The sequence below is a fragment of the Centroberyx affinis genome, unplaced genomic scaffold (genome assembly GCF_046629955.1).
Source record: "Centroberyx affinis isolate AG114_WGS23_722 - 3 ecotype Tasmania unplaced genomic scaffold, CSIRO-AGI_Caff_v1 ptg001109l_1, whole genome shotgun sequence".
Lineage (NCBI taxonomy): Eukaryota > Metazoa > Chordata > Actinopteri > Beryciformes > Berycidae > Centroberyx > Centroberyx affinis.
Genome location: NW_027279651.1, coordinates 171,482 through 187,429, shown reverse-complemented (window position 1 = coordinate 187,429; position 15,948 = coordinate 171,482). Strand labels below are relative to the sequence as shown.

The 15,948-nt window shown below is 43.3% G+C and overlaps 1 protein-coding gene across 1 annotated transcript; it reads right to left on the bottom strand.

The window, feature by feature from the left end:
* Positions 1-11,462: 11,462 nt before the first annotated feature.
* Positions 11,463-15,562, bottom strand: LOC139647741 (transcription factor Sox-9-like). The gene is made up of 3 exons (XM_071523703.1): positions 14,841-15,562; positions 14,071-14,318; positions 11,463-13,690 (listed from the first exon to the last, which is right to left on the bottom strand). The coding sequence occupies exons 1-3, from the start codon at positions 15,266-15,268 to the stop codon at positions 12,912-12,914; spliced, it is 1,455 nt and encodes a 484-aa protein (XP_071379804.1). The 5' UTR covers positions 15,269-15,562; the 3' UTR covers positions 11,463-12,911.
* Between the last annotated feature and the right edge of the window lie 386 nt (positions 15,563-15,948).

Sequence of the window (15,948 nt, the reverse complement as noted above, 5' to 3'; positions counted from 1 at the left end):
AGGGTTTGTGTCTTTGTGCAGCATTAGAGCTGGCTGGGAGTGCGCCCACCGAGAGAGGGGAAATGTGTTTGACATACGCTCAGCACACACAGTCGGGGAGGCTGGAACAGCAGGATACGATTAATGACCACAGAATAAGATTGTTACAATATGGCTTCCCTCACCCCCACCTACTTCACCGTGGGGCTGTCATATTTCACGGACCTGCCTGCCTGCCTGCGTGTGTTTGCAATGTGTTTGTGTGTGTGTGTGTGTGCAGTGTTTATGCGTGTGTGTTCGCCTGTATAGGGAGGGGGCCCTTTTATCCTCTCTTTTTGTTGTCTCTCTCCCTCTCCCTCTCTCTCTCTCTCTCTCTCTCTCTCTCTCCCCCTCTCTCTCTCTCTCTCTCTCTGTTGATGTGGGTCATTGATATGCAACAGTGCATTCCTGGATCTAACAGGAGATTCTGTTCTGTTCATGGTTATTGTGGAGCCGCTTGGCAGATTAGACATAGGTCCTGGACCCTTGTTAAAGTCCAGGTAGGAAGTAAAACCTGTCAACATCTAAAGGTTAATGGAATGAGTCTGAATGAATGAGGCATACTAAAAAGAAATAATCCAAATCATGTAATTATTTTTTCAATTAAAGCAAAACCTACAACTGTATAGGAAGTAGTTTCTCTCCTCTTGCGCAATCTCTGAGAGAGTGATTCTGCGGTGCGAGCTGTTTCACTGTTTGCTTGATTTGACCCAATGGCCAGAGCCCTCAATGGTTTGATATTCCATTACTAGAGCTGATAATACTTAAACAGTGCAGCTCGCACACCGGTAACATATCAATTTGTACAACAATAAAGAAAAGCCTCAAAAGGAGGTGCATGGGAAGACTGGGGAAAAAAATCTGGAGGCCAAATGTTGCTGCAGTTGTTATGGGGGGATTTTGAGCAATCCTAGGAGCTTTGGGGTCAGAGCCGCAGCCCAAAGGGCCACAGGGGCAGAGATGTGCAGGGTGGAGAGGGCAGGCGGAGGAAGAGGAAAACCTTAACAAGGTGTCGAACAGGCCCGTTGGATCTTTGCACATGAGCACTCGCATAGCTGAACCTGCGCTGTGATGTTTGCTGACACGTCCGGGAGAGAATTTTGAAGTTTTCACAGCTATCATAAATCAGGAGAGGGCATGATTTTTCCCAGGGTTAGGAGCCTCGTCTGGCATTGCTATTGGTTGATGCCAACGGGCCATCGAGGCCCAGGAGGCTTCATTACCATGGCAACCAGTGGCGATGGGAATGGCAGAATGTTTGATTCCAAACTCTCACTTATCTGCTGGGAGTAAAATATATACAGTATAAGAAATATACGTAAATATACTTATAAGGATTGCATTTAACAGGTAAGGAGAGAACTATAATGGTAGGAGAGAGAGAGAGAGAGAGAGAGAGAGAGAGAGAGAGAGAGAGACACACACACAATAAGATGGATTACATTTCCTGCTGTAAGAAAAATACTCATCAAGAAATGCAGTCTTGCATTCAAGAAGCCCACTATTGGCTTTACTACACATAAAACCAAATGTCGGCCCCCTGATTCTTCTCTTCCTGACTTCTCCTTGGAATTTCACAGCAAGTTACAGAAAGTGACTTGAGAAAAAGACAGCAAGAGCAAGAGACAGAGGGGGGGGGAGAGAGAGAGGAGGAGAGAGAGAGAGAGTCTGAGTCTGGACATAGTGTCTGGCAGCTTTGGCTCTGCACTTGGGCACCACGCTCTCTCATTTATTGAAATCCCACTGTGTGATCCTGCTCTAAAAAAGAGAGATTCAAATTTCTCCTCCATCTAGTCCGCCTCAGAAAGACACTTAACTGGCACCTTTATGTGTATTTTTCCACTGTCTCTTTCTCCAGATGCATTGGCCAGTTTCCTTGCCTCTTATGATCTGACAGGGACACAAAAACATAGGTCCAAAAGGTTAGGGATCTCTCTCCCTCTCTCTCTCTCTCTCTCTGTCCTAGTTAAGCAGAGGGATGGTGGGTTTTATGTATTTAACATGTGGCAGACCTCGTCACCCTCAGCATGTGCTCACCACACACACCTGTTCCCCCCAGCTGCTGCTGCAAAGCACTCTGGGACGTGATGCTAATTCCATGTTTTCTAGGCCCCAGGCGGGGGAAAAGGGGCACTGGGAAGGATTCTCAGGAGGTTGACTTCTTGTTGGGAACACAGCAGTAGAATTAGGAAGAGTTTCAGTGTTAACTTATGCGCTCTGGGACTGTACCAAACAATGACCTGCCACAAAAGTTACATGACCACCGAACAGATAAAAATGTCTGCAAAGAATGGGCATCTGTAAAAACATCTCTTCTCCAAAATTAGGGGCACATAAAAGCTTCCTGCGGAGAGTCCCTCCGTGGCTAGTTTCAAAGTATTCCCTTCTGCACACGATAAGGCCATGAAAAACTGCTGATGCTTCAGAGGTAGTTGGAAAGCACTAGGCTGCCTGTGGAGAAAATAATAGGGGCACAGAGCAGAACAAACCCGACCCCTGCCCCATCCCCCATCCCAGAACTGCTACCAATTAATGCGCTAAAGAGGCTGCGCACACAACTTTGGGAGAGACAGAGAGGGGATGGGAAGCATGAATGCGTGATGCAATATTTTCTTTTTTGACAGATCCACGACATGAGCTATCTGGTTAGCATTTGTCATTATTAATGAATTCAGATCATATCTGGTTTTATTGCAGAGCTGTTGCTGTCAGAGGGGCGGCTTTAACATGCAGCTTATCGTCGCTAAGTGATCCACTGACGAAACAGCACCAGATCACAAGACGCTTTCCCCAGTCTTATTAGCCTCCTTACTCAAATTGAGTTACTGTTTCTATCTATTACAGTGAAGTGATATTTGCTTTAATTTTAGGGGAACTTAATACTGTCTGCTTCCTCCTGTGCTGTCAGCGTTGGGCCTGGGGCCTGTGCTTAGTGCTCTCTGACAGAGCTCAGCGTGGAGGAAATGAGGCTGGTGAAGACCCCATTGACCGTAAGGCATTCTGCCCATATTTCATTCAGTGCTCATCGTGGAGAAGGAAGGAAGAGGAGAGGGAGGGAGGAGAGGGGGGAGAAGGGTGTAAGGGGAACCACAGTGGTGTGAAATGAAACCCCAAACAAAACAGATGCGAGGGCACACACACACACACATACACACAGAGCATAAACAACGGAGCATCTGGAAACTGCAGTCTGCATGGCAGGATAGTGGTGGTTAGCAGAGACACAGTAGTATGTGACAAGGGGATAGAAAATAAATTAACAAATGCTGGTCTGAGAAAGGGAAAAATGTAAAATCTATAAATTTTATTTTGAGAGCATCAGAAAAGTTTTCCATCTTCTTCGGTGTGTGTGTGTGTGTGTGTGTGTGAGAGAGAGAGAGAGTGTCCTTATGTTTGTGTGTGTGTGTCACTGTGTGTCGCCATGACAAAGTGAGTCACACTGCGTGTGTAATTAATTGGTTTACTGCCAGGTCTGTCTCTCAGGAATCTGCATTTGGCCCTGAACTTTACTTTTACATGTTAGTTGAGGTATTAACTTATTTGGACAAGGGATTGAGTCTACTGGTTGTCCCATAGATGGAATGGACAAACACAGGGGAGGGATGTTTGAGATACCAGGCCCCATGAGTAAAGAAATGGCTGCCTACAATACCACTCTGGCTTACTGTAGTCACTGCAAGAACTAACACCTACCGCCTATGCTCCCCCGAAACACACACACACACACTCCCAGCCCATGTGCACTGCCACTCCTCCCATTCTCACTCTGACCTGAGAACAAGTTGGCTTAGCTGACTGTTTCTGCTGCAAGTCCTCTTGTCCCTTTACGATTTACGTTGTTTTTCACGCGGTTATCCAGTACAGGACAAACATGAAAGATAATTATGACCCTGGCCAGCTAACAAACAGAAACCTAAGACGACGTCCTGCTGTTTGCAGTGCAATAGCTCAACACGCTTTGATAAATAGTGGCTCATCTAGTGTAAAGACTCATATGGCAGAAAGAAAAATATCATTAGGACTGTTTTTTGGTTTTTCTATACATAGTTGTGGTCACGATTTGAAACAGAGAAGCAACACAGAAACCAGGCTGCATTCCTGTGTTGTGCGTTAGATAAACTCTCTCTGTATGTTACACCCACAGTTATGCCTCAAGGATCAACTACAGGAGCTCGGCTTACATTCAGCTTTCATGTCCTGGAAGGATGGTATCGGTTTTGCTGCCATGTCGATTTGCACACACACACACAACCAACCTGTGTCCATTGAGGATGTGCAGTGTAAACGGATACGTTCTGTGGAGATTTACAAGGTAACGGCGGGGAGTTAGCAAAGACAAACTACTGTATCTGTGGGTGGTTGGACAGGCCAAGCTCTTCCTTCAATGTCTAATTGGAAACAAATGGAAAGATGAATGGAAAATCTCATTATTATTGTAGAGAATCCTCCTCTGAACAATGAGGGATGAAGCAGATAAGGATGAGAAGCCTTGATTATATAAGGCTCATGCACTAACCCGCTTTAGCCATCAAGCTCCTGGATTCAATTATGGAGAGTTGCCTTGCTCATAAGAACATTTTTATCCTTTTTTTTCTGTTATATGTTGATTGCAATCATAAATCTCTCCTATCACAGACAACAGTTTATCATACTGAAATAGGACACATGCCTTGAGAACTTTTCGATTTAGGTCAACACAAATCCATCCACTGTACATGTGTTAATAATATATCTTCCCATTTGGCATACAGGCCTACAATGTCATGTCGCCTAAAATACATATCTCTAAAGCGTACCTCAATCTCTTAATTGTGCACTGAGTGTGAAGTGTGTTTCTTCAGGCACACACTCCGCCACTGCCAACCCTCACCCACCTTCCTCCCAGACTGATCTGGAGCTCATGAGGCCTCAGACACACTTAATGGGATTATGGTAATATAATTTTGTGACGCTGACCTCGGGCCAGTGCCAGGTTTCTTCCACATCCTCAGACAAAGGCCGGGAGCTCACCAAGGGTTCCAGCAGGCTGGCCCAGGCCTCTTGGCACAGGCCGGCATCCTCATGGGGCCAACACAAGATGGATGGCTGCGGGGCAAAGTCTCACTTCCTAAGTCTTCTCCGACAGTGAGAAAAAAATCAAGTGGTGACAAGAGGTGATTTGTAAACTTAAATAAATATGATTTCCCATGAGTGAGTTTTGCTGTCACAAGCCTGTTGTTCACGTACGTCTTCTGATTTTCCCCTTCTCCGGAAAATGTATACAATAATCAATAAGCTTCAGGATGTAGGAAATCTGCCCTCCCTTTGCTCCCAACTTGAATCAACACATAGTAGTTCTTAAGCTGAGGGTGTAGCCTCCATGGAAACGGCCTTGTGGTCAGCTTGTCTATCTGTGTGATTTAGCTGGGGTTTCCTCCACTGGATGTGCATTATTGGTTTAAGAAAGGATTTTATGGACTGGACAATTTAAAAGGAACTCGGCGTGGGGGTCAATCCAAACTGTCCTTGTCGGTAATCTAAACAGGGAAATGGTTGCCAGCGGACCAGATATACTAAGAACAAGCCGTATACCAATATGTTTTAAATAGAAATACAATTCTGCGCACAGTGATGGCCCTCGTCTGCTACAAATTAAGAGATTTTATGTTTGTGTTTTTGATTTGGTCGGTTGTATAGACTACTGCAATTAATAATGTGCCCTAATTCAATTATCACTTTTAGAATAGCACTTTATTTTCTTTTATCTTTGGAATACGGTAATAGGCAAATGACCTGTACATACACATACACACTCAGAGACACGCAGTCTATCAGTTCAAACAAGGTGCACTCGCAATATGCTGGAGGGCTGTTTGACTCTTCATCTTGTTTTGTCTCATTTTACTTTGTTTTGTATTTTATTGTTGTCCAGTCTCCAAGGGTGATTCACCAGATTTTTTTCTCCCTTTTCTTTTCCTCTTCCTTTTGCCCTCAGAAAGACCACCCATAGGGTTCGGCGGGGGCAGACGTCTCTGTGGAATAATAATGGGGTCGTCCTGGGAAAATTGCCCATGGAAAGGCCTGTCTGAAAAAAAAAAAGAAAAAAAAAAAAAAAGAAAGAAAAATTTGGTCTTGTTTCCGATCCTTCTGGGGAACATTCATCGGGGCACTCCTGCTGTTTGGAGGGCAGCAGTCCCACTGCAGCCCCAATCCACTCAGTGGCTGGGTCACTCTGCCACTGCCAGGACGCTCTGAGCCAAGGTCAGGAGGCTGGGGCACGTGGTTTGGAAAGATGGCTGGTGAAAGATCCATTCTGTGGCAAGAATGTTCCATGCTTTATAATCGCCTTGCCCGGCCACTTTGTCAATGAGATATACAGTGATGACAGACTGATGGTGTGTGTTCTCTTGAGCTTGAATTTCAGATGCTTTTTTTTAATTTTATTTTCCTGTAAAACGGTGACATTATCAGCCAGCATCAGCTATATGTCATCACTATGATCAATATCACTTCTTTTATTGCTTTGTGGAACAGACTGAATGTGTCCATATGTTTGGGCTGCTACTGGGCAAGGCTGCACGTGTCCATGGCACTGCCCAGCAAATGAGTCACCAGCTCTAGAGCAGGGAAAGCCTCAATACTGATGTCATTTCCTGATGGGGTGCTACTCTGTGAAAACACCACATGACACACTAATCTGATGAAATCCGATGAAAGTGGCCATCGTTATTTTTATTTTATTTTTTTTTAAGGCAGGGTAGCAAGTTTGGCCCAGCTACTTCACTACCTTCTGTGTCTGATTCTCTTTCACACATGTATGAATGGGTTTCTCAGACTTCTTGGACCTTCGTCCTGTCTACACACCTTCTGTCTTTCCTGTTATTGAATGAAAAGTGTAAAATATCCATCTCCCGTTGTGAAATTACTTTATACAGGGGAAAAACAGGGGAGCTAGACCTTTGATAATATTACAGTATTAATAGATACACATAGCTTCTTAAAGGGATCTTAGTTAAGTGGTTTGGTTGTGAAAAGATTTTTTTTTACAAGAGATTAACTATGTGTCGAATGTAATAATGTTTTCACTTTACATAAATTCAGTTTCAATTTTAGCCCTGAGGTTTTTGCCAAGCACCTCATTTACAAAAATATGATTGTTATTGTGAAGACATGATTGCTTTTTGAAAAGTTGGACTTGCAAACATAAACTTTTTGCATTTTACCATGTGTACGCACTGCCAACAACTTAAGAAACGAGTTGCTGGGTGTTCTGGTCACGTTCTGTGACTGGAGGAGAATGGGCTAATGTTTACTGAAGTTGTCTTGTTTCCTTGTTTGTTGGCACAGAAACGTTGGCTGCAGCTTTTAGGCAACATCTTTCATCAGCAGCCAGTCATGGACTGTGTTACTTTATGCTTGTTGGAGCTACAGCTAGCAATCAACCAGCTTGGCCTTAGACAGCAGTGTTGCAGTTGCTGTTGCTAGTGGTGTGAATGCAGAGTGAGATCTTATCTTAAAATACAGACGTACTTTACATTTTTAAATGAACAGAATTTGTTACAGAATTAAAAAAACGCACATTTGTGTGTTATATACTGTAAAGCCAATGCGTTGTTGAACCACTGTCTTGAATTTGTTTTTAATTCCTAAGCTGTGTTTCACTTTAGGAGGATCAGTCCAATATAAACGTTCTTGAACTCTTTTGGAAAATGTATTGCTCCAGCATATCAATACATTTCAGTCATGAACACAGTTCTCTGGTTTGAAAGATCTCTATCCATAAGGGATTTAGATTAGCAAGGTTCTACTGTATTCTTGTCCTCCCCTTTTCTTCTCATTTCTCCCTGTGATCCCCTTACTCCTCCTCCTGTTTTCCCCTGAGCCACGGCTAACTGCCCTCCCCTCACCCTCCTGCCCTGTGGCCCTGTGGCCCTGCTGCCCTGCTGTTTGCTCCAGGTCTGAGCCACTGGAGAGCGGGTGATGGATGTGCCTCTGGGCTTCTCTGTGGGAGGTGGGTCCTGGGCTTCAGACGCACAGCCTGCTCCTGACTGCCATGGAGAGTGGAGGTTGTCAGATTCCACTGTAACCAAAGACAGCACCATGAACCCTATAGGTAGATCACTGTGTCAGCATAACACAACATGCTGAAAACAATCATCTGTGACATTTTCGTATACATTTCCATTTTGCTCATCTCTTTTGCCAATTTATATAACACAATACTGATTCAACCAATACCCAGCTAATGAAAGCAACATTACTGGAAGCAGCTGCGGTTCGGAGTAAAGTTGGAATAAATAGAAGAAGACCTTGGTAGTTAGCATGGGCAGTTAGTTAGCACAGCAACAACTACCATAACAGACAAAGAAAAGACGGTACCGACAGAAACTGAAACTTCATCAACTGAAAATCCAAAGAATAAGACGTCTCAGTACTGGTGACACTGTTTTATTGCCAAGTGATATCTGGGAAGTGCAGTACAAAAACACCACAGCAATAATCACTTATCACCAAAGCTGTCCCCAACATTTTAAAAAATGGATCTCGCAGATTACAACTTCGGATATTCTTACACTGTTATATATATGTCATCATTTTGTGATGTTCAATGTATGCAGGAGTTACTTGATGATGGGTTTGATGAACCTTTAGCATGTTTAAAATCTTTAAAGTATGATTATTTGGTAACTGGTTAAAGATATGAATTTGAAATGTAAAGTTGCTAACATTCTGTGCTAACTAGCTAGCTAAGATTGATAAACCAAGTTGACATAGCATTAGCTGCTGCATGGGGAACAATACATTGGGCAAATTTAAATCTCGAGTCTCTGTGTTTCTTCCTTTGTTTATCCCATTGAAGTATTATATTATCTGTTTTTTTTGTGAGCTGGACCACTGGTATGCACAGAGATTGTAATTACAAACTACCAACTGGGAATTTCCGACTTCCCACTTTGAATGGCACTCAACAATGTACAATTTAGCTGTCAGTTAGCTTGATATTGGTTATTGGGTCTGTGGATATATTCTCCACTATTGAAGCCAGTGGTTGTAAATTGTTCTTCCTCATCCAGTAGTCACAAATATATTCATCAGTGTAGTTGTACTTGCTTTAGAAGTTATTGAAGGTATAAAAACAAATATAAACCAAATATTGAACATTCAATATGAAGCTAACTTTACTGTGGTTTTAACGTTCAGTTTGGAAAGAGCAATAGAGATAGCAATAGCTGATGCAGTGAAAAAAAATTGAGCGTTGCGCCCCGAAAACAACATGTCTTCCGGCTGCATGGTCTACATTAGGCCAGTTATCCAGGGGAATAATGAAAATACACCAAACAACAATGGACCCAGTAATGCAAGGTACATCGCTGATAGCAGTTTTAACAATGTTAAAGTGTTTTAGGGTGGAATTTTCCTTTAAGCATTTGACAGACCACTGTCTCTGTGCACTGGACAAATAAGGGACATTTTACTATTTAATATATCTGGTGTCTGTAGGCCTAGTATAACCTGAACCTCCATTCTACAGCTTTATCTTTGTTTCACATGCATGGTAAGCCTACTTGATCATGGATAATTATAACAAGAACTGTTAAAATCTACATACATTACAAACTGGTGCAAGATATGCGAGGAAAAAAGACATCAAATATTCCCAATAATCCCATTTCTCATGGGTGCACAGCCACGAGAAATGGCCATGAAATGCAATCTGCTCCCTTTTTTGAGGAGTATCCATAAAGAAATATTTGAGCACAGAACAAATTTGACCTTTAACCCCAGCACACAGGCCAACACCAACAAATGCTGCGATATTATAGTCAGGTGATGAAACGGTCAGTGATGCTAATTAGCTCATTAAAACAGTGTTTGCTTGCAATTCATATTATTTTGTGTGAAAGCGGTCATAATATTATCTTCAGCTATCTATAAGGTTGTTATGCAAGTTAGATACACTCACCGAGCACTTTATTAGGAACACCTGTACACCTGCTTATTCATGCAATTATTTTATTAGCCAATCATGTGGCAGCAGTGCAATGTATAAGATCATCAGCAGATACAGGTCAGCAGCTTCAGTTAACGTTCACATCAAGCATCAGAATGGGGAAAAAATATGATCTCAGTGACTTTGACCGTGGCATGGTTGTTGGTGCCAGACGGGCTGGTTTGAGTATTTCTGAAACTGCTGATCTCCTGGGATTTTCACGCACAACAGTCTCTAGAGTTTACACAGAATGGTGCAAAAAACAAAAAAACATCCAGTGAGCGGCAGTTCTGCGGACGGAAATGCCTTGTTGATGAGAGAGGTCAGAGGAGAATGACCAGACTGGTTAGAGCTGACAGAAAGGCTTCAGTAACTCAGATAACCCTTTACAACTGTGGTGAGCAGAAAAGCATCTCAGAACACAACACAGTGAACCTTGAGGCGGATGGCACTTTGGTAGCCAGTTGACATTGAGCTGAAAGCTGATACCTACCCAGTATTAGTATGGTGTTCCTAATAAAGTGCTCGGTGAGTGTATCTGTCATTTGGGGGCGTTTAGCTACAGGATCAGTGTACAGTATGTTGTATAATGTGAACGTATGGAGGCAGGCTAAAAAAAATCCTGTCCAGTCATTGCAGTGAGATGAGGTGCAGCCGTGGGTGGCAGAGAGCGGCTCAGTCCAGTTGATGTGAGGACAGAGATGTCATGTGAGACTGTGCCTCAAATTTCAACATGAAGCTAGAGCTCCTAAACTAGACCCTGATTGTGTTTACATTGTCACTGATTTATTAAGGTCTGCCCTATTCCTATATTACTTGGCTGGTAATGAATAAACAATATTCTATGTCTAGTTTGTTTCTTTAAGCCGTGGTGTATACAGGCAGGCAGAGGGGTGTGGACATACATCTTCTCAATAGGCCGTGGTAATGATGGCCCTGTGACCTCATGGTCTGAGAAGCCAGAGGCAAAACCAAAGCTCCCGGCACCGCAGCTTGGCTATAACAAGATATTAAAAGGCCTCGTTTCACTTTGGATTGGACTGATGATAACCTTTTTGCAGTGGCTAACTGGCAAGCTGATTGTGATCAGTCCAGAAATTCAATTATCTGTGTTACATGAAAACAGTCGTCTTGATCTTCCTTCTTGTTTGGGTTGGTGAGTTTCATGAAGGCCATTGGGTTGGACCGTTGCAAAGTGATTCAGAGTCAGTAAACAGCATCTCAATCACACTGTTTCTCTTTCAGTCGGGATTTCCTTCCCTTACAAACTATTTCATAATGGTATAAGAAGTTTACTGATCTTAAGCATAAGCATAATAATAAGACATAATAGTTCATTCTACAGTCAACTAACAGGGATAAGTTCCCCTGCAATTGTGAAAAACACACAAATAATATTGAGTGACATTCTTGTAACAAATGACACAAAGTTATTTTGTTATTTTCAATGTTTTCTTTTTATTGCAAACAATATAATACAAAAGATAAGCTTTTAAGACAACGGCATGTTTACCTAGGGAAACTGCATTAAGAAGATGACAATATGAGAACTAATGATACGGAATATAAAATGAGGAACACAACTTTTTTCAAAAACAAAAAAAGTATCCTGGTGATTCTAGAAAATTCTTTACAACACAGCCACAGCTTCCATAGCCATTAATTCATTTGTTAGAATGAAAAAAAGAGAAAACTTCCAGTTTTTTTCTTCTTTAAAGAAAGACTTTAAGATCATGTTTATCGTAATTATAAGCAATCTGTACATAACTAGATCATGAAAAAAAGAAACTTTTAAACGGACACATTTACAAACGATAAATAAACAAATTTGTACCACATATGACAGCAATCTACTCTGCTGAAAACTTTTCATCTCAGTTAGCTGCTGCTGAATTAAAAAAGATAATAGTTTTTTATTTTCAAATAAAATTAATGCTAAAGAATAAATTAAGAAAAGGTTAGGAAATGGATGGGGCTGTAGGAATGATAGAAGCATGCCAGACTCAGCGGAGACCTGCTGGCTGCTGGGAGACGCAGGTCAAAGGTCACTTCCTGTATCTCCTCAAGCAGGAAGTCAGAACTCTGCTGCGGCTTCCACACTGCAGTGCCAGTGTTGGAGCCTCTCTACTGCGGCTCCAGAGGCACCAATGGTATCAAGGCAGTACCCAGATAAAAACAAGGATTGCTCAGTTACATCTAGCAACACGGTAAGGCCCCTAGTAGAATTACATGGCACCTGCTGTAGCGTTTCCAACACAATAATTTGAGCTAAAGCAAAGAACAAGAAGTATAATATTTGCCTAATTCACTGATGACACTGTCATATCATGGCCAAAAATTCAAAACTATTTCACACCTGCATTGCTCAATTCTTGCATCTCATGGGAATTACAATAAAATATGTACAGTACAAAGATTCAAAGCAGAATGTAGGCTATTATAAGACGGCAGTGTAAGTAAAGGGATGTTTCTTACTTCCTGTACAAAAATACATTAGTGAGAAGTAAGGCCACTGAAGGTTTTCACCCAGCATTCCTGCTCATAAGACACATGTTAAACCCTCAAATGATGATGATGAGGATGATGATGACGCTGATTATGATGATGATGATGATGACAATGATGACAAGAGCAGAACACATACACAGTACATACTAAAATATTTATAACCAGTATGTCCTCACAGAGGATTTCAAAAATTGTTTACATTATATCTAAAAAAATATAATCACAATTCCAAGCAATACAAAAGGCACTGTCGTGAGCCAATCCAAAGATATATTTTCAGTACTATAAAAAAGTCCTTGTCATGTTTTTCTGTTGGCAATGAAGGGTGTGTGGCGTGGCGGCACAAAGGCCGCCGGGCGGAAAGAAGTCTATGCATGGGGTGAGTGTGATACAGTCAGTGCTGAGGCTCGCCGTCTCAGGGCCTGGAGAGCTGTGTGTAGACAGGCTGCTGCTCCCAGTGCTGTGGACTGTGGGTCTGGGGCACAGAGGGCACCCCGGCCGTGTCGGCGATGGGGGTGTACATAGGCCTCTGGCTGGGGCTCATGTAGCTGAAGGTGGAGTACAGGCCGGAGCCCTGGCCGGTCGTGTGGCTATAGTAGGAGTTGGCACCGCCCTGGTGGTCTGAATAGTCATACTGTGCCCTCGTGATGGGGGGGTAGGAGGAGGTGCTGTAGTGCTGCAGGTTGAAGGAGCCGTAGGTGACGTGCTGCGGGGAGCCCTGCTGCTCGCTGTAGTGGCTGGGGCTCAGCTGCTCCGTCTTGATCTGGGTGGTTCTCTGCTGCCCCTGGCCTTGCTCTGCTCCTCCACTCACCGTGGTCAGAGAGTGCTGCTGCTGCTGCTGCTGTTGTTGCTGCTGCTGCTTGGACATCCAGGCGTGGGCCCCGGCGCTGGCCGCCTGGCTGACCGAGGAGCTGCTGATGCCATAGCTGCCAGCGTAGCCGGCCTGGCCCGCGCCGGTCACCCCGGCGTGGCTGTGGGGCGGCAGGTACTGATCGAATTCATCGACATCAAAGCTCCCCATGTTGGAGATGACCTCACTGCTCAGCTCACCAATGTCCACAGCCCCGAAGTCGATGTTGAGCTGGCGGCCGGGGCCCTCCTGTATGGGGCGCCCCTCGCGCTTCAGGTCAGCTTTGCTGGTGGGCAGATCTGTCTTGGGGGTGGTTGGGGGTGTTGGTGGGCCTTGGGACTGACCTGGTCGATGGAAAGAAAGAGTTAGCCTCACAGTCAACATGATATTCACACAACCAGGCAGCTGAGGAGGATATTCTTAAAAATATAAAATAAGTGGTGATTTATGGCTTTCCCAGCATAAGGAAATAGTGTTAAATTTAAATGTATAAACTAAACATAAAAGCTTTCAAGAGGAAGAGTTTAGTGGCACCATAGAGACAGGTGTATTTGCGTGATGGCTTGTAAAACCCACTAATCATTAATCATTAACAGGTGTCTGTCTGGTATAGCCCCAAAGGTGTCTAGAGATTAGATTTGTAAATAGCCTGTCAAAAATGAGTCACATTCGAAATCATTACAGGAAATAAATGGTAAATGCAGAATGGCTCAAAGGTTTTTACCTGAATGCTCTCCGGGGGAATGCACTTCGCCCAAACTGGACGCTGGGGAGTCGGCCTGCTGCAACGCCTTGAAGATGGCATTTGGAGAGATGTGGGTTTGCTCGCCGTCCTCGGGTTCGCTCTGCCCGTTCTTGACAGATTTTCTCCGTCTTGGCTGATACTTGTAGTCGGGATGGTCTTTCTTATGCTGCACTCTCAAACGCTCAGCCTCCTCCACAAACGGGCGCTTCTCTCCTTCGTTGAGCAGTCTGGAAATATAACAGAAAGTTGTACATTCATATTAGATTACATTCAAGTAATAGCAAACTTCGGGCACGCGAAGGAATAGATTAATTAGTGTAATATGTCATTAATTGAATTACTGTAATAGCAATAGCTACTACTACTAGCCTACTACTACTACTACTACTACTACTACTTCTAATAATAATAATAATTATAATACTGATGATACAGTTTTAAAAAAAAAGTTTGAGTGCGCTAATCTAATGTGATTTATATGCCCTCTACTGTGCAAGCATATCGGCCACTTTAAAATAAAGTAGACCTAAAAAAAAAAAAAAAGTGAAACAAAAATCGTAGTGAAAAACAATCGGTCAATGCTATATTAATAAATTCAAGTAAAAAATGCATTTGTCTAATATCCTCACTGTTCAGCTCTACATAAAACAGCAGGCAGGTTGTGCATTTTACAGAAGGAATACTCCGCTGCGCACGGCGGCGCGTAAAAACGCACTGCAGGAGTGATGGAAAGTGAAAAGTGAACATACCTCCAAAGTTTGCCCAGGGTTTTGCTCAGCTCTGCGTTGTGCAGATGCGGGTATTGATCGGCCAGTTTCCTCCGTGCAGCTTGAGCCCAGACCATGAAAGCGTTCATGGGTCTTTTGACGTGAGGTTTATTTTTACTGGAGCCGTTGACGCGCACCGGCATGGGCACCAGGGTCCAGTCGTAGCCCTTCAGCACCTGGGACACCGCGTCTCTGATACACACGGGGAACTTTTCTTCTTCGTTCTCTTTCTTGTACTCTGGGCCCATGAGGAGGTGGTTGTCCGACGGCCGGGTGTTCTCGGTGTCCGAACCGGACCCGGACGGGCACGGCGACCCTGCAGAGTCCTCAGACATGCTGGGGCTGGGAGCGTCGGAGTGACACTTCTCCTGTTCTTCTGTCATCTTCAGGTAGGGGTCGAGGAGATTCATGCGAAAAAATTAAAGAGCAACTTCTCGCAGTAAAATAGCAGTTTGGGAGAAAATCCTTCCTTCTAAATCCAAGTGCTGTGCCCAAAGACTGCAATGACAGCCTGAGAGGGCGCACAGCTTGACTGGCAAACTTCACTCCTTCAAAGTAAAAGATGCAAAAAAAAAAAAAAGGTTTTGACGCTCCTTCGGCTTTGCTCAGTTTTTTAGACCAGAAAGCAAATTGCAAGTGGACGCGCTGGATTGCTTTATTTTGAAAATGTGACTTAAAAGAGAAATGTGACTAGGGACACCTACTCGTGGAGGGTTGCTGAGAAGTCTGGAGACGGAGGAGGCGATGCCTGGATTTATGTTTCTCGGCAAGTAAGTGATTGGGTGAAATTTTTAGAGGCGGAGACGAAATCCGACTCTGCGCCAAAGAACTCTTGCAGTCAACAACAGTGAAAACTTAACTCAAGTGGGAAAAGTGTTTTGTTTTTTTGTTTTTTACCCAATTAATCTCTGGTGTGATTTAAATGTACCATATAGTCCAAAAATGAAATTAAATATTCTTACAAAAAATAATTAGGCTTATAACAATCATATACGATATAATGATATGGTTACAAATATACCAGCAAAACAATAAATATCCTGTAGGGATATTACAGTGGTATCATATCGGAGATAAAAATAAAAAGTAC

What these genes read in the sequence shown, in the direction of transcription:
- LOC139647741 (XM_071523703.1), bottom strand. Translation starts at nt 15,268, where the DNA reads ATGAATCTCCTCGACCCCTACCTGAAGATGACAGAAGAACAGGAGAAG. An exon ending in ACCCTGGGCAAACTTTGGAG is followed by an intron (nt 14,319 to 14,840) that starts GTATGTTCACTT and finishes TTATATTTCCAG; the next exon opens with ACTGCTCAACGAAGGAGAGA. An exon ending in TTCCCCCGGAGAGCATTCAG is followed by an intron (nt 13,691 to 14,070) that starts GTAAAAACCTTT and finishes TCCATCGACCAG; the next exon opens with GTCAGTCCCAAGGCCCACCA.